Genomic DNA, 22,317 nt, shown 5'->3' with positions numbered 1-22,317 from the left:
GACAAGTTACCCAGGCTTTGTTTTTTTCTATCTGCAGTATGAAACTTTGTCCCAATTTTATTTTATTTTATATTCAATATTAATTTTTTCCTGTTTTTTCCTTCTCTTGCCATCATCTTTTTCCTCTGTTGCCATGCACAGCACAAAACAGTTCCCTGAGTCCAAAAATACAGAAAACTCAGAAAATACTGCCTGGGGAAAATTAATCTCTGTACCTCCAGTTGCAAAGAATCATTTGCACATGAAACCCTCAATCCCCACTAGTGAGTGATTTGCATCTTTCATTCAACTACAGCAGTAGCAACTGGTGCATCACATCATTCCATTGGAATTGGTAACTAATCATTTCCAAAATTGTTTCAAGCCTCTGTTCCCATGATTTTGTTTTGGCTGAAAAATATCATGGCCCCATATCTCCTCACATTCTTATCAATTGTCTGCTCCTGCATAACAAACTCCCCACCCCCACCCCCGGATTTAGTGGCTTAAAACAGCAACCATTCATTTAGCTTGCAGTTCTATTAAGCAATTCTTCTGATCTTGGCTGTACTCACTCACAGTCTGTGATCAGCTGCTGAGCTGACTGGGGGCTGCCTGGCCTAAGGGAGCCTCCGGTGGGATTACTCATCTCTCCTCCACATGTTCTCTCTTCACCTTCCATCAGGCTGGGCTGGTTCACATGGAGGGTAGGTTTCTAAGAGCTGTAAAGTACAGATGGAACCTGCAAAGATTCTTGAAGCTCAGTCTCAGTCACAGTACACAGACCAAAGCATCCTGTTGTACAGAGCAAATGACATGGACAACCCTAATGCAAAGGATGAGAAACAAGAAAACAGGAGAGGAACTCCAGGTACCTTGGCCAGTCATATGCAGCTGACTCAATTTTTGTATCTTCAAATCCTACTTGTTCTATGAAGACAGGGATTGAACCCAGGCTCTTTCTTCCACTGAGTTACATCCCCAACCCTTTTTATTTATTTTTTTTTATTTTTGATCAGATATATTTTGTAGTCCTCCCTGAAAGTTTCCTTCACTTTCAGAGGCTGAGAAAGAAAATAGCACTGAGAGCAAATAGTGTCTTCCAGGACACTAGGAATTTACTAGGCATTTTCTACTAGTTCATGTAATAGTCACCTAGCCATTTAGCAGATAAGGAAATTAAGACTCAGAAAATGCAAATAACTTGCCTATGTACCTCAGTGTTAATGCTGAAGTTGAGTTTGAAGTTACTTAGGTCTCATTTCAAACATTTTTATGTTCTATCATGCTGCTTGGCACATTTTTTTTTTGCATAATTTACATCAATGAATGAATGAATGTTGATGTAAATCCACTATATATATAGTGTTAGTGGAACAATTTGTCTTCTTTTGCAATAAATATGGCATATCTGCTTAATCCATGCCCCTTTATCATTATTTACCCTTCCTGTGTCAATTAAGGTAATACACCAGTGATTTCCTTTTTGTTGTTATTGTAATTGTTTTGTTGTGGTACTAGGAATTGAACCCAGAACCTTGCACAGTGCTAGGCAAGTGCTCTGTCACTGAGCTATATCTTCAGCCCTCCTGTTATTTTTTTAAAGCAACAGTTTTGTTACCATGCCTGGTCAAGCTGGTTCAAATGATATCAGGATTGATATGTAGGCATTTCCCGGCAGTATCATATTAGTCTAATAAGAGTTTAAGGTTGAGAAAAATTATCTGATCTATTTAGAATTCCTCAAGAGAGCTGATGAAAGAATAATGTCGATTTGTAATTCCACAGTGTTTTTTGTTTTGTTTTGTTTTTGTTTTTGTTTTTTGGAGGGGGATACATTATAAAGCATGACTACTTTGATTAAGGCTGGGTATCTTTGAATGTGATTCAAAGGAAACAGATCTCATGCCTCTAAAGATAGGAGTAAATAAGACCCTGTAAGTCATTTGCCATTGACTCAAGAGTATTTCTGCTGTGGCAAAACATTCTGAAATGTTTAAGTGTAGAATGGTAAATGTCTAAGTTTAGAATGGCAAAATTCATTGATGTCTTCTAGTGTGATCTAGCCCATCACTGACCATGTGAGGGCCTGTCATGAGGCTCAGACTTTGTAGCAACAACTGTTGTAGTGGTCCCAATGGAGTTGGCCACTTTGCCAGGATTTCCTCAACATTTCTTCTAATAAAGACAGTCCTTCTAGACAATGAATTTACCTTTGCTTTTGTTACAAACACCTTGATGATTTGTTATGGTTAGGATATGAGTTGGCCCCCAATTTCTCATGTGTGAGACAGTGCAAGAAAGTTCAGAGGAGAAGTGATTGGGTTGTGAGAGTCTTAACCCCATCAGTGAATTAATCCCCTGATAGGGATTAACTGAGTGGCAACTAAAGTGATAGAGTGTGGCTGCAGGAGGTAGAATTTGGAGTATAGCTTTGGGGTATACATTTGTATCTGGCAAGCGGACACATCTCTCTCTCTCTCTCTCTCTCTCTCTCTCTCTCTCTCTCTCTCTCTCTCTCTCTCTCTCTTCTGATCAACATGTGAGCTGATTCCCTATGCCACCCTCTTCTGCCATGTTATTCCACTTCACCTTGAGTGCCAAGGAATGGAGCCGTGCTGTCCATGGACTGAGACCTCTGAAACCGTGAACCCTCAAACTTTTTCTCCCCTAAAATAGTTCTGGTTAGATCTTTTAGTCACAGCGATGAAATACCTGACTAAAACAATTTGCAAATAAAACTATAAAATCTACAAAAACTGATTCTTATGCCAGGTGCCTTGGCACATGCCTGTGATCCCAGCAACTTGGGAGGCTGAAACAGGAGGATTACAAGTCTGAGGCCAACCTGGGCAACTCAGAGAGACCCTCATCAACTTAGTGAAACCCTGTATCAAAATTAAAAAGAGCTGGGGATGTAGCTCTGTGGAAGAGCATATGGCATATCTGCTCAATCCATGCCCCTTTATCATTGTTTTGATACTAGGGAGTTCAATCCCTAGTATAAATTTTTTAAAAAAGTTTTATGTTTGTGAGTAAAAAATGTTTCCACAAAGCTGTGAGTTTCATTTGGGAAGCCTTAAGACTGTTGTGAATTCAAAAAAAAAAAAAAATTCATGAAAATTGAATTAATCAGACACAATGGCTAGGATCTTGGTTTTAGAGTAAACTTGTTTCAAATCCTAGAACCTTACTAATTTGAGTAACATAAAGCAAATGACTTAAATTCATTGCTCTTTCTCTCTCTCTCTCCTCTCTCTCTCTCTCTCTCTCTCTCTCTCTCTCTCTCTCTCTCTCTCTTTCTCTCTCACCCACTCACTCTAACAGGAATAATACCTACTTAGCAGGATGTGTGAGTAATAATGAAATATAACATGTATAAAATTCTCATAGAATGCCCAGCATAGTATAGGTGCTTAATAAATTGAATGCAATTATTATATATTAATGTTAATTTCTACACTAACATTGATGAATGAAATCCAAAATTTAATTAATTTTCATGTTTTCCTCTTCTTTCTCTCTGTGGCAAATGGAAGGTTAAAATGTAAAAGCTCATACAAACTTTATTTTTTTAATTCCTTAGAGTGAGTTTTAACAGTCCTCATACTGAATAATTCATATAATCACAGAAAGAATGAAGTTATCTTATTATATCCATTATCTTACTATTTATCAGGAATCACTGACTTTATTAAAGGTGACAGGAATAGTTCTGTCACTCTGGGAGGGAGCATTGGTATACAACATGATAGCACAGTGCATAACACACAATGGTTACTTAGAAAAATTTATTTTGAGCAAATAAATAATGAAAAGATTATGAACAAATAAATGATTCAGTATTTACTTATTTGGGAATCAATTAATTAAGCTTTTTTCATAAAAATTTCTTTGTGGGGGGCCAGGATTGTGGCTCAGTAGTAAAGCACTTGCCTAGCATGTATGAGGCACTGGGTTCAATCCTAGGCACCACATAAAAAAATTAATAAAAGTAAACTAAATAAATAAATGTATTGTGTCCATTTACAACTAAAAATATATATGTATTTTAATTTCTTTGGGGTTATAAAAAGCCCAGTCAGGACTGAGCTGCATTACTGAGTCAGAGAGTGTATTAGTAAAATATTGGTAAACCATGGAATGCTGAGATATTCCATGAAGATATTGGAGTGATTTTAAGAAAATAATTAAATTCCTGTATAGCTTAATTTGTAATAATTTTTAAAGAACATATAAAAACTAGTTAGTGTTCCATTTGAATAAAGATAAAGAATATAGTAACATGCAATTAAAAAGAAAACAAAATTTTTATATTTTTACCTTTTATGTTACAGGCATTTATTAAGCCATTTTTATGGTATGATCAGCAATTTTAACAGTAGGGACCATATTAATTGTTTTTGAAAACTCTCTAGTGCTTCATATCATCAATCAAAGCAGAAAGACTCCTTTTAATTAAGCGCCAAGAACCATTCCATGAAATTTTGCCAGCATTTCTGCTAGCCAGTGAGGTTAATTGACAATCTTTAATAGAGAAGCTTAGAGAAATTCATATCATAATTAACATAATTTAAGATGCTGAGGATGCATGAATTATCCCTAAACGGCATCTTTGATCTTTAAGAGAAAACGCTCAAGTGCAGTACAGTCTTACATAATAGATCCCCTCATTAGTGTGAATTAGTATTTCTGAATGTTGCTAATTGGCAAACCTGAGAACAAACACAATAAAAATCAACATCACTAATCATCAGTGAAATGCAAAGCAAAATGACAATGAGATATCTCCTCTCTCTTCAATTAGAATAGTATCAAGAAAAAAAAAAGATAAAAAATGTTGGTGAGAATGTAATTATTATACACTGTTGGTGGAGATGTAAATTAGAACAGCCACCAAGGAAAACAGTATGAAGTTCCTCAGAATACTAAAAATAAACCTACCTTATGATCCAGCAATCCTACTACTGGGTACAAGCTCAAAATAAATGAAATCAATATGTAGAAAGATATGTCCGTGCCCATGTTCATTGCAGAATTTTTCACAGTAGCCATGATGAGTAATGAACTTAAGTGTCCAACAATGATGAATGAATAAAGAAAATGTACTCTACATACACAATGAAATACTAGTCAGCTATTTGCAACAGGGATAAGCCTAGAGGACTATATGTTAACTGAAATAAGCCAGATACAGAGAGATCTTGCTCATATGTGGAATCTAAAAATGTTGAACCCATAGAAATACAGAGTAACATGATGGTTGCCAGACACAGATATGGGGAAAGGTAGGTCACAGGACATATAATTACAGCTAGATAAGAAGAACTAAATCAAAGCCCTAGTTACAGAAAGATGAATGTAGTTACTGATGATATACTGTATTCTTTAAAAATGCAAAGAGAGTGGATATTAAGTGGGTTTTTTTAGATTTTTTTAGTTGTAGATTGACACAATACCTTTTTTTTATTTATTTATTTTTACATGGTGCTAAGGATTGAACCCAGCGCCTCACATGTGCTAGGCAAGCACTCTACCACTGAGCCATAACTCCAGCCCAAAATTAAGTGTTTTGTACTACAAAAATGACAGTGCATTTAATTAGATTTAACCATTTCTCAATATATACATGATCCAAAACATCATGTTGTGTGCAAATAAATATATACATGTTATCTGTTCACGCTTTTAAAAGTAAATAAAATTAAATAATTAAAATAAATAAATTAATTAATTAATTAAAATGTCAAATGATATAAACCCTTTATAACAGAATATGATGGCTTAATTTCTCAATTCTCCCACTCTATCACAGACTTCCTTTCCAGAGGCAACTGTCTATTGTTTTAGTTATTTCTTCTGATATTTACATATCTCTATATTTTTCCAATAATGTGTATAGTGTTAATTCCTAATGAATCAATTTTAAACATTATGTATTTACTCCCTACTCTTGTCACTTGGAATTTAGCCCCTTTTTTTCACTGTTTCCATTCTGAAGACCCTCCCATCCTTTCAATATAAGATACAATACTTTTTAATAAGTCAAATTGCAATATCTGCCTTATATCTATGTGTTGCATTGTACTACAATCATTTACCTTTTGCTTTTCTTATAGTGTACTAATAATACCTCATTTGTAGTTATTGTTGTTTTCATAATTCTCCCATATCCCAATAATCTCTCAGTTAAATTTCCTCAGGGTTCATTGCATCCGAAACCAACAAGTTTCATGTGACCTTTCTTGGGAACCCATCCTGGAAACCTCTATCCTTCTTTTAGCTCAGTGAGCCGCTCTTAGACCTACTGCATAGCCATTATCTTTTAAGTTTCATTTTCTTCTACATTGAATTTTCAGCTCAGAGGTTATTACAGTTTTGTCTGTTTAAATGTACCCCATTATATGAGAATATAAAACTCTAATACTTTTCTCATATTAAAAAATGGTGTGATGACGGAAGGCAGATAATGAGAGCTGCCAGCGTGCCCATCCCTTGCTTCACACTCATCCCACTTCAGCTGAGTCCCACCCCACCTGCTGCCCTGTGTCACACAGTGATGTCCTTCTCCATTGTCTCTGGAACCCACTGTGTCTCAAATGCCTTTGACACCTGTGTCCTCCTCTCTCTCAGTTTTCCGACCCATGTTGATGATGTATGTCCCCCCACAAATTCCTAATCAGTGACTAAAAAGCAATTTTTTTCAGATTTTCATGTCTTAAATTTTTTTTTCATTCTGGAATGACTTTATTAATTATTTTTGCTTTTTATTTGTTTGGCAGGAGGGGCTTTTCTGCTTTCATTTTCCCTGTTGTCTCTTTTTTTGTTCAACTATTTAGGCATTTGGTTAACATTATCATCCAAACCTTTTATTGAGGTTTTCATTTCTGGGATCTTTGTTGTTGTTGTTGTTTACTAAGAGTCCCTTTGTTTTGGCATCCTATTATTCGTGCCTGGATATAGTATCTTGCCTTATATCTGAGAAAATAATTATGATAGTGTTAGGAATATTCTTTTCCTTGGTTTCTTCGAGTTGCTTTTGTTCTCTATTTTTGTATGGGAACTTTTTCTCAGATATTGGGTAAACCCTGGGTGCCTCTTCATAAATGAAGTAGGAAAGATTGCAGGAGTGGCTGAAATTTTTTAGTTCATTACAGGAACTTATTAACTTTGATTTTTACCACAAGTTGATCTGAGCAAGTCATTTCTCTGGGAGTTCCTAGTATCTTTAGCACTTTCTTCAGAGGCTGGTCATGTTCCCTAGAGAGCACTTATCCATACTCCTATCTAGGGAATCAAGGGCTTGTTATGTTGGGGAGCAGGTGGTAGTGTGTTCCCAGCATTCAGTCTACATCCGGTCACCTAATTCCCCAGCGTTTGTTTTAATATCTAACTTTCAACTGTGGCTGATGACTCCTCATCTAGAGGAGTCAGAAAGGATTAAGTACAGTCTTCCTTTTCATAGTTTTTGCTCCTTTCCGCCTAAATCTAGAGATACCTAATCCTGCCAATTTCCAAGTCTTTTGAGTTCTCTAAAGTGTGAATCTTGTTTTCCCCAATTTGGGCATAGGACTTCCTCTCTGGTATCAGCTAGTCAGTTACCTAACTCATCCACCTGCTTCCCTCTTCCAAACTTATGTTGTTGCTGCCTCTTCTATTTGGTCCTTCAATGGGTTTATATTTCTTATCTTGTCACTATATTTTAGTCGTTTTTTTCAGAGGGACCAAAATTAGATGTGCATTCAACTCACCATTAGAAGGGAACTTCTCTCTGGCTGGGGCTGTATCTCAGTGGCAGAGCACTTGCCTAGAACATGTGAGGCCCTGGGTTCAATCCTCAGAACCACATAAAAATAAATGAATAAAACAAAGATATTGTGTCCATGTATCACAGATGTATCAAAAATTTCCTTACAACTAAAATATATTTTTTAAAAGGGAACTTCTGTCTTAATTAATGTGTATGTGCACATGTTTGTGTGTGCAAGATTATGATATAAAATGTGTTTCATATTGTGGATGGAGTTCAAGAAAGTTTGAAAGTTAGTTTTTATTAGGCCAAATCAACAAAAGGTAATCAAGTCCAGTGAAAAGCTAATCATATTTACTCTTTAGTATGAAAGCATCCCATAGATCTGAAAGAGTTTTAGAGATATATGTGGTCATTTTTTTTTCAGAAAGTGGCATTCACTGGAAATTCTAGGTCTAACTTTTTAAAAAATATTTTTTAGTTGTCAATGGACCTTTATTTTATTTATTTATATATGCAGTGCTGAGAATTGAACCCAGTGCCTCACACATGCTAGGCAAGCACTTCACCACTGAACCACAACCCCAGGCCCTAGTTCTAACTCTTTTAAGGGTGGGGGGGAGGTGCTGGGCATGGTGGCGCATGCCTATAATCCCAGTGACTGGGGAGACTGAGGCAGTAGGATCACAAGTTGAAAGCGAGCCTCAGCAACTTAGCAAGGCCCTAAACAATTTAGCAAGACCCTGTCAAAATAAAAAAAGGGCTGGAGATGTGGCTCAGTGATAAAACACCATGGATTAAATCTGTGGTACCAAATAAATAATAGATAAACTAGACTTCCCCTGATAGTGCATTTGAATGGTCCTCTTCAGTTCTGTTTTGGGTACTAAGACTGTTTATTCTGTCTGAGTCCCAAATTTTCTGTTTCTTGTCAACAACATCATAACACTAAAGAATAAAATAAACAGGAAGCCCAGTTAAGTCACACAATCTCTGTCAATCTGTAAACTGGAATTCTGCTAATGTTTGCTATTTAAATTGCATCTACTTTGGTAAAAAGCATACACAAGAAAATGCAGTTACCTGCTTAAAATATTAAAATTAGCTCTTTATCTAGAATATTGCTTTAAGAGATCAAAAAGTTATTTTATTTTTAAACTAATATTTGCTGCAGATATGAATGCTTAGACTTTTAAATAAAAACATTTTTTCTCTCCACTTTCCAGAATGTTTTCCAAATATTGGGTTATTTTAATTCTCAGCCTAGAAAAAAAATTAATGGAAACATGTTCACAGATGTATCAAAAATTTCCTTACAACATTATCTTTTATGTCTGTAGGAGCTCAGTGAAATGATTTCTTAACTCTTAATAAGAACTCATTTATAATCTATTTACTCCAAATCAGATTCAGAATTGAAAAAACAATGGCCTCATGACTGAAATTTCAGTTTGTCCCCACAGTCCCACAGTTCCAACAATATAAAGTACTGGAATAAATATCTCATTTGGAAAAAGACACAGGAGTCAATTATCCAAAAGTGATATGAAGTAACACTTTATCTCACTATAATATATTTACATATTCATTAGTATCATCTTGTTCCTAAGGAGAAAAATCACTCTGAATGGTCTTCATTGTTATTGTAATATGAATGATAACTAGTGAGAGAGATTCTCCTCTGCTTTTTGTACTGATGTTATTTTTTTTTTTACAAGGATTGAACCCAGGGGGGCTTTACCACTGATCCACATCCCCAGCCCTTTTTATTTTTTATATTGAAACAAGGTCTTGCTAAGTTGCTTAGAGTCCCACGAAGTTGCTGAGGCTGACTTTAAATTTGTGATCCTCCTGCCTCAGCCTCCTGAGCCACTGGGATTACAGGCCTACAGCACCGCACCTGGCCCTAATGTTAAAATTCATCTATTATTTACTAATTATAAACTTTATAGACCAAAGAATTTAAAGTATACCTAGAGGTAGCATTTCTAACTAAAAATCAAGGTGTGGTAGACAATATTTATTCAATACATATTGTCTGAGTTCTACAATAGAAGTTATTCATTCTTTCAGATTAAACATCTTTTTCTTCTTACGTATTTTCATGAGACAATGTGGGTAAATCCTACTCAAAAAAAATGGCACCCAGAGATTGCCAAACAAAAAGGGAAGGATGGATGAGGGCAAGGCGGGGAGAGAGGGAGAGGGCAGGGCAGGGGGTTGAGTATGTAGACAATACCACTTAGGACACTTTCCCATGGTGTTTATGCTTAAACATCCCCTAGAAAAACCACTGGTAGCTTAGCATAGCTGAAACATGGGACAGAAAGACCACAATAAGTTGTGGCTGAATGGGGGCTTCTGAGCTATCAGAATAAATTTCTTACATGGCACTCAAAGATGTTTCACTTTCAGTCTGTGTTGAGTAAATGACTTTGACATTAACCATCAGCTGATGCAGAGGAATATGCCAAAATTTAATAGGATTTTCCTCAGAGTGTTAGAACCACAGGCAAACTTTTTCTCATTCTTTATGACTTAATTTAAAATTCAAGGAGGGAGGATGGGGAGAGATTGGTAGATAGATACAGTGTTACAGTTAGATAGGAAGAATAAATTCCCATACTCTGTGGCACAGCAGGGTGAATATAGTTAACAATAATGCACCATATATCTCAAAATAGTTGTGAGGATTGCTAAATGTACTTATTATAGAAAGAATAAAAATTAAAGTGATGGGTAAAGTAATGACCCTGATTTGATCTTTATCCAATGTATACCTGCCTCAAAACATTACGTTGTACTTCACAAAAATGTACAAATATTATGTGGCCAATCAAGAAATAAAATTATATTTTTTAAATATTAAAATTTAGATTTTCAAAGTTTCTATAATGAGTATATATTATACTGAGAGAAAACAGTTAAAATAGAAGTATTTGAAAGGAGAAATTCTACATCAAAAATAATGTATTTTCTAGTTTTTTTTTTTTTTTTTTTTTTTTTTAGTTTCCTTATTAGAGGTGCCTTGGGAACCAAGTATGTCCCTTAGTGACCTAGCCGCATCTATCAGAACAGTAAAAAAAGGCCCTAGCCAAGAACATAGTGAAATGAAATTGTGCTTCTGTATCCGGGTCCAAGCAGTTACTCTAAATTCTAGTTGGATTAAAGAAGTTAATCCAACTAGACTAGCACATGTCTAAAATGAAACTTCTAAATTTAGGATGATATTTAAGGTATTGGGAAATGATAGCAGAGGGGGGATGAGGTGGGGAGGAGAGCAGTTGAGATACAACTAGCAGCAGAAGAAGGAATACTTGGAAAATAAATTATAATTCATGACAGAACGTAACCAATTAGTCATCACTGCCATTAATAGCAGCCATTTTAATGTGTGTTCCCCATAGAATAATGAAACAGAATCGTTGCATGCTTCATTGCCATGGCCAATGTCTTGGCTTGGCACCAGAATCACGAGGCACTCACAGCTTTGTAGGTTCAAACAGCAATTCTTTATTCCAGCTCTCACACCACCTCCACGCAGGTCCAGGGGCAAACGCGTTCTCCTGTCTACCGCACAAACCACCTACTCCACGAGGCTCTCTCCAAATCCCATTTTTATCTCACGAGAACTCAATGGGAACAAGCAGCAGGAACACCCTAATCCCAGCAATAATCTTCAACTTCCAACTTCCCTAAAACCCATTATCTTAAACTGGCAACGCCTTAAACTCAAGGAGCCGGTTACTTCCTCAAACCTGATCAGCTCTAAACCCGGATCTGCCTAGGTCCTTGAGCAAGGTCACCTCATTAAAGCATGCATGCAATGTCCCATCAAATGTCCTCTAAGCAGCATGGGGTACACTTGGCAAGGAAATTTCGATGCGTCATTCCTACTTGGTAATGGCCCTCAGCACTTCATTTAAATTCCAAAAATAAAAATATATTGTGGGCTTCTAGCCTTCACACTCTTATTGTGAGAAAAATATTACAATCCTGGTTGCTTTTAAGTTCTGGAACTTTTAAATATTTTTTCTTCATTCTAATTATTTTTCTAGTTTTAAAATACTCTGTCAAAAAGTATATATTATCAGGAGCCATGGGTGTGGCTTAGTAATAGAGTGCATGCTTAGTATTCATGAAACCCTGGGTTTAACCTCTATCAGTGCCCCCCCAAAAAATATATATATTATTTTTTTGATGGAAAAATGTTCTTAAATTCTTTAAGGAATTTTAAAGCAATTACATATAATTTTTAATTTCATGCCCCAGTAAGCTAACTTATTTTGTTGTTTATTAATCTTTTAACTCATTGATATGTAATAATTACATATTATAGTGAGGCTCATTATGACATATTTGCATATGCACACAACATAATAATCTCACTTTTCACATCATTGTACATAATCAACATGAGTATTTGGTTTCATGTTATAACTTAATCATACACTTTTAAATAGTTTCATGTTATTACATACTTTCCATAATTATCTTTTTTAGCTGCATAGTACACTTCCATAGTCAAATAATGTAATTTATGATAATTCCATTTTCTACTTTGGGACATTGAAATTTATATGACAATTTTCTATAGCAGGCAACAATATAGTAAACATTATTGCACTAACCTTTCTTTTTGAAATTATTTTGCAAAGAAAATTTCTGGAATAAAATTATATGATTACTGATTACAATTTTTTCAAAGTTTTTGTTGCCATAAAAATCTGTTTCAATTTTTATTGCCACCAGCAATGTAAAAGTGTACAAAATTCACCTCAATTTTCTTATGAACCATTATTATTCTTTTACAAATTACATAGCTGACATCCATACTTTTAATTTATAGATTTTTATTATCTACTAAAGTTTAATAGTTTTAAATCCTTTTTTATTACTCCAAGTCTCTTTAGGATAAATATAATTTTTGTTCTTTGCAATCCTAGGGATTGACTCAGGGCCTCTTAAATGCTAGGCAAGTGCTCTACCACTGAGTTAAACCCTGAGCTCTACTCATCTCTCTTGACTAATGTATCTGTACTTTTATATTTTGTATCAGGATTCATTCAAATAAACTCCTCATACATTTATAGGTATTAAGCCTTTTTATACTTTGTGATTTTTTTTCTTTCCTAATCAAATTTTTGGACATTATGGTTTTGTCACTCAGAGTAGTAAAATTTTCCATTTTCTTATTCAGAGTTCTCATTTTTCTCCTTTATAATTTGTTCTATTGCCCCAAACCTGAGCACACCATCATTTTTCCACACACACAAAAAAAGCAAGCAAATGTTTTGTGCTATGTTTTTGGAAAATTTTTATTTTACTTTGGTATGTGGAAATGTAAACTTCTCATTTATAAAAACAGCAGTGACTCCTTTAAAAGAAGAAGGATGCCAAAGCCTAAAAAGAGTGAGGTTTCAGATAGTAATGGGAAGAAGACAAGAACTAGACCCCAGAAGGCTGAGGACTTCAAGCTGAATTAAATGATGATTAGAATGTCATGATAGAACAGACTTTTTTATTATTACTGATTTGTCAAAGGACGTTTTTTCTATTTTTTTTAATGATGTGGTCATGTCCTGTTGTTGAGGCACCTATATTGTCTCAAATTGCTCCTCTCAAAATACACCAGTAGCACCAACAAAAAGAAAGCAGATCAGTCAAACACTCTTCAACTCTGGTTGAGAGAAAAAAGAGGATGTCATCTCTTCATCTACTATCATGGCCTTGCTGTTGGCTGCCCTTGAACTACTTTGGAGAGCTTTAACAAGAACTCTGATGCCTGGCTCTATTCTTCAGTTTCTAATGTTGGTCCTGAAGGCATCCTGTGTGTTGGTATGTTTTTAACACTCGCCAGGCGAATCTAACGTGCAACTAAGGTTGAAACCCACTGTAGTCATTTCAAGAAATGCCAAAAGAAATAGAATCTGTAAGAGGAGGGGTCTAAGAAAGAACTTGAAAATTCCTGTCCTGCTTTCAGAAACGCCTGAATCTGGATGGCAAATTTTCATAAGGGAAACAGAAAAAAAAAATAGTCTTTGGACACAGCAGAAGTTTTTAGCACATCTTCTTTAACACCTTCTACCTTTATCACCTAAGGGCCAAGTGGTTCTCTCCAAACACTATGAAAAATAGCAATTTTAAGTAGCATTTTTTCCAAAATTTATATTAGATTTCCCAAACTATATCACGGGGAGGTTTGGGAACCATTCCGGGAACACTGCTAATTCACAGGAAACAGGGCTGGGAGTATAGCCCAGTGGTAGGGTGTGATCCTAGCATGTATGAGGCCCTGTGCTCCATCCAGAGCCCTTCAATCAATCAATCAATCAATAAATAAATAAATAAATAAAAAGAAAGGAAGGGAGGAAAAGAGAAAGGAAGGAAAATGAAAAGAGGGAGAGAGGAAAAAGGCTACCGGAAAGGGATGGAGGAGACAAAGACTTACATTTTATTCTTCTTTTTTCTCCTCCGTGCCAAGTATGGACCATGCATGGAGTAGGCCACCAGGAATAAGGGGAGCACCTCCATTGCCATTTTTGCCTTTTATGACTAGATTTTGTGCAGATCTGTGCTCACATGAGCTTATGTTCCCTTAACCCACATCTCCCAAAATGCCAGGGCAAAAAGCCAGACATCTGGTTAGGGGACAGAAAGCCAGCCTCAGCTGAAAATTTAGTCCCACCCAGGTGTTTTAGTATTCACAGAAGGTTTAAAGCCCCTGGTAATCATAAGAAAGACATTTAATTGGGGCTCGGGATGTGGCTCAAGTGGTAGTGTGCTTGCCTGGCATGCGTAGGGCACTGGGTTCGGTCCTCAGCACCACATAAAAATAAAATAAAGATATTGTGTCCACCTAAAACTAAAAAATAAACATTTCAAAAAAAGAAAGACATTTAATGTGTTATTAACCTTGCTAAAAAGAATATTGACATCTCAAGCAACTTCTTTCCCATTTTTCTGGCTTCAAAATAAAGAGGACAAAAATCTTTAATTCAGCCTCTGCCTCAACACATGCCAGCAAAAATATACTTCCTCTTCATTTGCTCTAACAAAACCTACCAAAATGTAAAAAAAAGAAAAAGCAGGATTGAGTGTTTAATTTATGCATTGAGTAATCAAGTTATAAATTGTTACAACAAAACTCCCCAATAAGATGCATTTAAATGTAATACAGTTGGTGTCTGACTCCCATTCCTGTCCAGCCTTGTTCCCAAACAAGAGGAATAGATGAATCTCCTGTTGGGAATAAGGCAGTGCAGCACTGACCTAGCAAGTAGTTGTCCCATAACCATGTGGCCTGTTCCCAGCTCCATTTACAGTCAGTTGTGAACATTAGTTTCAGTACTAGCACTACAGTAGACACCTGCTGAAAAACCAGTTTTTCATCAATCTTACAATGAAAAGGCCCTGCATTTTATGCTATTTAGCCATTGAGACCTTCATCATCATGTTATATTTGGTTATACTGTCTTCACGAAAAAAGATCACCATATAGGTATCCCAGGATCTGCCTTCCCTGAACCCATTCTGGTGTTCCCCAGTTTCCTAAGGTATAAGATAGCTATTCGAGGTAACCTCTCACTAGAGTTCAGAGGAGGGAAAGCAGTCAATTGGCTCCGTTTTGAAGGACAGCATAGAACACTCTCATGAATTCTATACTTGTACAGAGAATCGTCACAGAGTGTGTTATTTGATATTTCCTTTGTGTAGCCAATATCTGGGCTTCTCACAGGGCTCCATAATAGCAGCTGGTCACCTCAGCTCTGTCCACCTCCTACCCTGGTTGTGAGCACCCCCTCTACCTATCTTCCTCTTCTACCCCTCATACACTCTCCTGAAGTTCCAGAGTATGTGTATTTCCAGGGATCCCTTAGAGTGTGGACTGGCTCAGCACATGTCCATGGTAACCACACTGCTCCAAATTGGATCCTTTGTCCATGATGTGAAGGAAAATATAATACAAGAGAAGAAAACCCAGCTGCCAAAAAGAGACAAGGACAAATCTGGAAGGTGTCAGAGGTGAAGTTCAGGGTCAGGTAGCTCCAGACCCCAATTACATGGGTTTAAATTCTGGTTGTATCATTCACTCTCCAAGTGTCCTTGAGGGAGTCTCCTTACCTTCTATTCTTCACTTCTATAATCTGTAAAACAGGACAATAATAGTACACACCTCATGGGGTTTTATAGCAATCAACTAAAGTTCTTGGTTCATAATTAGATTTCTCTAAAAAGCTCTTATTACTATTATAATAATCATTACTGTCCTAGAGTGAAGAATTGGAAGTGGAAAGTGGTGAATAGTTTCCCAAAGGCATTAGTTTCCCAAGCTACCACAACAAATTGCCACAACTTGGGTGACTTGAAGCAACAGAAAGGTAATGTCACAATGCAGGAGTCCAGAAGTCCAAAATCCAGGTATTCCTAGGCTAGTTCCTTCCAGAGTCTCTGGAGAAGAAATGATCCTTAGTTTTGGGGGGTTGCCAGCAATCTTTGGTATTCCTTGGTTTGTAAATGCATTGCTCCACTTTCTTGCCTCTGTCTTTTCTGTATCCTTGTGTCTTCTCCTTTTCTCTCTCCCATAAAGACAACTTCATTGTATTTAGAGTCCACCCAATGTAGCATGCTTTTATCTAAACCTTACCTTTTATTACATCTGCAAAGCTCTCTAAGTAAAGTCAGACTCTGATGTTTCAGGTGGACATAAATTTGGGGAGCAAAACTAATCACCCCACTATAGCAACTAAGCAGGGTGAGATCAAATCAGAGGAAGAAAACATGAACAGTTTCTGAAAGAATGTCATCCCACCATGGGCATGATGTTTCAGGGCTGTAATGGCTGGGTGGCATTGGTGGTCAATCAAGCAAAATGAGCCAGCCACCCTCAAGGTCATCACTGAGTCAGAACCAGCTGTCAAACAGAGTTAATCATGTGCTGTCATTTAAACTGTAGCCAACTTCTCTAGAGAAAAGTTAAAGGTACCCAACTCATCCAGCAACACATTATAAGCTCTTTACTCTGTTTCTCCCAACATATTATGTGTCACTATTGAACACTGAGTGCATTCTGACACTGGGAGATGCAATGGAAAATGTATGAGCTTTGGAGCTTCAGAGAAATGGATTGTAATGCCATGCTTTGCAATTTACTATCTTCACTTACTCACCTTCATGGCCTCAGACAAGGCATTTTCCCTCTCCAAGTCTCAATTTCTGCATAATACCACTGCCAACTTGTGGAGCTATTCCACATAAGAAAATAATGTATGCAGAAGCTTCACCTATGGGCTGGCATAAATCTCAGTGAGTGGTTGATATCTGCCTTAATCCATTTGTGCTGCTGTAACAAAACACCTGAGTCAGGGTACTTTATAAAGAACAGAAACTTACTGTTCATAGTTAGGGAAGCTAGAAGGACAGACCAAGGCACCAACAGGTTCCATGTCTGCTGAGGACTGGGGTTCTGCTTCCAAGAGGGTGCCTTGTTGCATTCTGCAGAGAAGATGAACCTTGTGTCGTCACATGGTGCAAGAGACAGAAGAGTCAAAGGGCCTTACTAGTTCCCTCCAGCCCTTTTATAAAGTTGCTAACCTTATTCATGAGGAGTCTGCTGTCCTAACTTAATCACCTCCCAAAGATTCCCTAGCTCTTAAAACTATCACATTGGTGATTAAATTTCAGCATAAAAATTTCAGGGGATGAATTCTGACAATATCCCAGTTACTGTAACAATTGCGAGGTGATAGTTCCATCTCTCCTCCTGATTAGGAGAGAAGGCCAAAGGGACCATGAAGAAGAATGTGATGACTCATCCACATACATATTCCATCATCTCTTCCCCCACCACCACCTCCACTCCAGCACAATGTAAATGGAGTGAATACGCAGTGAATATTACAGGAACTAAATGACACAGCAACAGCATTCCAAGTACAAACTGTCTCAAGGAATGAACCTCCAATAGCCTTTTGGATTTTGAAGCATCCAGGACAGTGCATAAACAAAGTCTCTCCCTTTCTTGGCTTACCAAATGAACACTGCACAGAGCAAAGGCAACACAAAGTAGTGTCAGTGCTGTAGTACAGGTCAACACATAGAAGCTCGGATCATATAAATCCAGCATTTAGAGGCCACACAACCTGTTTCTCATGAGTGCATCTTTATTATTTAGTTTACATGTGTATTACTGAGGTAATATATATGCGTTGTAGAAATTTTAGAAAATATAGCCAAGCAAAAATAATAAAATCGCTCTTAATCCCAGAGAAATATGAAGACTTTTTAAACAATATATTGTACAATGAAACCCACTGTTTTATACAGTTAATATGTACTAATGATTATAATAAAAAATAATATATCATTACAGCTTCCTAATATTCCATGATGTAAACCTATCCATATTCATTTATCCCGTCCCTAAATGGATGAAACTTCAAGGAATTTCAACTCGTTTTCAATATTTTGTCAGTGGAAAAAAAATGTAAATATATGAATTTACTTCTGATTCATCTTACAAACCTTTAATGATTAGCTATTTATTATAACTCTTCCCCTTTTCTCAGTGTTGAACCCCAAAATAAATTTGCTTGATTTATGAGGAACTGATTTTCTTATCTAATCTGAAAATCTGCTCTCAGCTTTGGCTGTATTGTCTTAAGCAAGCTCTTTCCTGGGCCACGCCTGCCTGTGTGCAGTAACAAGTAGCCAACATTTCCTGGGTCTGGCTGCTTAGCTCACTTGTTCAGGGCATAGGGCTCATGGGGTCAATGTCACGGGATTAGAGCTCTACATATGCAGGCCAGTTACATGTTCAAAGACTGTTTTCTAACTCCAAACAGCTGTTGTTTAACTCTGGCTGTTAGTTTCCAAGGAACTGTGCAAAAGAGCATGGGTAGATGAACACAAATACTCACCACTATCTTCCCCATGAAGAGCAGTTCAGGAAAGTATTCATGTCAAATCACACAAAGCTGGTGAGACTATAGAAAATGAGAAAGAATAACGTTGGGAAAAGAGTCGCTGACCTGATACGTACCTTGGTTTATAAACTTAATCTGTGAGTACCTACTGTTCCTGTGAGATAATTCAGCATCATGTTTTTCAATTGCTGTCGTTGGTGTTGACTGGCGTTTTTCTCTTGCAGCTGACACCGCACTTGGCACTGATGATGTATATGATGAAAAAGGATGCCAGTGTGATGTATCAGTCGAAGATCTCACCCCACCACTTAAAACTGTCATTAGAGCTATCAGGTTAGTGAAAATTTGGAACCAAATGATTCAGAAGCAAACCTCTGATTATTTGAATTACTATGTTGCTAAGTTCTACTTTAGCAGATAAATCTCCTAGAATAACTACTTTTCCTAATCATTCACATGCCTATTAAGTTGTGAAATATTTTTTTCTAAATCAAAATTCTATAGCATGCAACACAAAATATGTTCTAAAAGGTGAAAAGCCGGGCCATCCTGGAGAAATTACATAGGAATCAGCATGCTGTGTGTATTTGTTCCTTTAAGGACATTTCGTTTATTGATGCAACTGGATTTTTAAATGGTACTTAGGATGTGATGCTCCAATCTACATTCTGTATTTTGTATCAAAGATAAAGTCCTCTGGGTTATTTTAAAAGAGATTGAGTTCTGAAAATGAGAAACCCAAATTACAATGCAGTGACTTGGTCTTGTCTTCTGAAATGTAATTGTTAATGATTAATCTTAACTTCGCTTCTTCTATTGATGGCAGAAAGCTAAAAATGCATCCAAAGCAACTTAAATTTATATTTACAGGCCCCTCTTCCCCTTCACAATAAAAACAAAACACAAAAAAATTTTCAGAATGTGGACTAAATGAACTGTTGCATTCTCAGCCTGTCTCGTCAAATCCCTCTGGGAGAATTTATATCTGTAAGGGAATGCTGAGTGAATGTAATGCAAAAAAAAAAAAAAAATCTCTGATATTTTTTGGCACTTTCTGCCTCTTATCAAAAAGCAGAAGCAAAATTTAAAATATTCAAAACAGCTTAGCTATTCAGATGCTTTGTCTAATCTCATGTCAGCATGACTGATTTTGTCTGTTTATTTGGTCAGTTAGCATCATGTTGGACATGGCTTTCTCTATGGTTGGGAGTCACTAGAAAAGCAGAAATGAATGAAAAGATTTTGGTGAATGTGGGGACAAAGAAAATCATGGTATGGTAAAAATACATAGTGCACATTGTTTTTATGTTTAACCTATCTTTAACAGCAACCTCAGAAGAAATTAAGTAAAGCCTAGTTATTTCCCAATGGAACTATTCAAGTGTCAAGTCCTACAGGAGAGCACATCTTCCTATTTGGCCTGGAAAATCTCAGATTATGCCTCTTCTCTCATAGTAATCGTTAGTAATATTCCCTGTTTTTCTCAAAGTATCCCAGTTTAGTCAACCAACTATATTATCATCCTACCCTGGGGAAACTAGAAGTCTTGGATGATATTTAAGCCCAGAAAATCCAGAATATATAGTGAAATTATGTCTGAAAACCTTAAGTTAAAGAGATGCAGAGGATCTAGAAATGCACTTTCCAATGCAGTAACCATTAGTCACCTGAGACTATTTAAATCTGAACTGATTGAACTGGAATACAATTTAAAATTCAGCAGCTCAGTCTCACAATCTACATTTCAAGTGCTCAGTACCACAGATGGCTAGTGGCTACAATATTAGACAAAGAAAATATGAAACATTTCTTTCACTGCAAAAAATTCTGTTGGACATTGGTGGTCTAGAAGTCACCTTGAGATTCCTTACATGCATTGATTTTATCCATGAAAGATCCTAAAGTGAAGGGGTGAGGGGACAATTCATTCTTCAAATTAATCTAACTTGCAACAAGAATAGAAAATTTTATCTAGTGGAAGCAGATTAGTTTTCCTAAAAGTCATATTTAACCTGGTCTGTGTCATTTCCCAAGACCTTCTGAAGATTTCTGCTTTTGCTTCACAACCTATAAAATGGATTGTGAGCTGCAAGAAAGAAAATGAAATAGGTTTATTCTGCTAGCTAAGCGCTTTAGCAACAGTTTAAGATTTACTTTGCTCTACCTTCTTGAAACCTGACTGATTTTTGTAATGTCCTTTGTAGAATTCCCTTGATTTTCAGAATTCTTTCTTCATCCTTATTTTTAACTTAATTGAATTATTTATCTGTCTATCCTTGCTGTGGATTTCTGAAACTTTCTGTGTACTATGTGACACTTGAGGAGGATGTTTTTCTCCGCCATATCCTGATTTTGCTTAGTGGGACTTTTTTTTTTATCATTTTCAAGTTTCAGCTAAAATTATTGGATTCTATAAAAATCTAATAACTATACTAAATAGTTTAATAACTTAATTGGAAGTCTTTTATTCATGGTAGTACTTAATTTCTAAAGATATGTAATTAAAAGACCAACCCATATAATTAACAGTTATGAAAATAAGTTTGCAGGTATAAGTTCCTAAATCATATGCAAAAGTGTTCTTTTTTTTAGAATTTTAATTACATAAATAAGTTCAGCAGCATCAGTTGACTGAAAGATTTTTTTTGCCAGAAAATGTCCACCTTTTGCAACTCACAATAATAGTTTACATATACATTATTAATTCAAGTGTAAACTACATATTATTAATCTCTAAAATAACAACTTGTCTTGGCATTTTCTTTGTTTTTTTTTATTGTTTGAATACTTAATACAGGTGCTTGAATATGCCTTTTGTATCCCAGTAGCTCTTACAATAATAGGTTTTCTTATCTAAAATGTGTAATAGAAAATATGTATTCCACTACAAGGATGATAGTATAGAAAATGATATTACTACACTTACAAAGTAGGAATTCTCATTTTCAGTTATTAATATTTATTAAATATCTAACCATTTTCTACTTACTTTTGAGAGTGAAAATTCTCAGGCAATGAGAATATTAAGACCACTCTGGGGCTGGGGTTGTGGCTCAGTGGTAGAGCGCTTGCCTCACACATGTGAGGCACTGGGTTCGATCCTCAGCACCACATAAAACTAAATAAACAAAATAAAGGTATTGTGTCCATCTACAACTAAAAAATTAAAAATAAAAAAGACCACCCTGAATTTGCCTGGATTCTATTATCCAAATGCACTTTCTGCCTTTTTAATGAATGATGCCACTTTTTATAGTACATATAAAATAATGACTATTCTTAGACTATTGCCAAAATATGTCTTTTACTCAGAAAAAAAACTTAGTTTTGTATTTTTCCTTTAAAATTTTCACAGACTTTTCTCAAAATAATATTTTATGAAAATGTACAAATTTTATGGAATATTTTTTCAAATTCACCTCTGAGATTAGAAAGAAATTTGACTTTTTTTTTTTTTTTTTTTTTTTTTTGGTGCTGAGATCCAGCCTTGTGCATGCTAGGTACTCTAACACTGAACCACATTCCCAGTCTGAGATTGTACTTTTTTTTTTTTTTTTTTTTTTTTTAGTACCTGGTATTGAATTCAAGGGTGCTCAACCAATGAGCCACATCCACAGCCCTTTTCAATTTTTACTTTGAGACAGGGTTTCATTAAGTTGCTTG

General features: G+C 36.0%; 1 protein-coding gene across 3 annotated transcripts in view; it reads left to right on the top strand.

Annotated features, from left to right (window-relative positions):
• The window catches only part of Kcnq5 (potassium voltage-gated channel subfamily Q member 5), a 521,076-nt gene that overhangs the window by 475,335 nt on the left and 23,424 nt on the right, over window positions 1–22,317 (top strand). For all 3 annotated transcript variants that reach the window (XM_005334438.5, XM_005334437.5, XM_078019727.1), the window contains one exon: window positions 18,879–18,987. In XM_005334438.5, the coding sequence (XP_005334495.2) occupies window positions 18,879–18,987 (109 nt within the window). The remainder of the gene's footprint in view (window positions 1–18,878; window positions 18,988–22,317) is intronic.

This window comes from Ictidomys tridecemlineatus, chromosome 8 (assembly GCF_052094955.1).
Source record: "Ictidomys tridecemlineatus isolate mIctTri1 chromosome 8, mIctTri1.hap1, whole genome shotgun sequence".
In the NCBI taxonomy this organism is placed as follows: domain Eukaryota; kingdom Metazoa; phylum Chordata; class Mammalia; order Rodentia; family Sciuridae; genus Ictidomys; species Ictidomys tridecemlineatus.
This window is presented reverse-complemented; position numbering and strand designations above follow the sequence as displayed.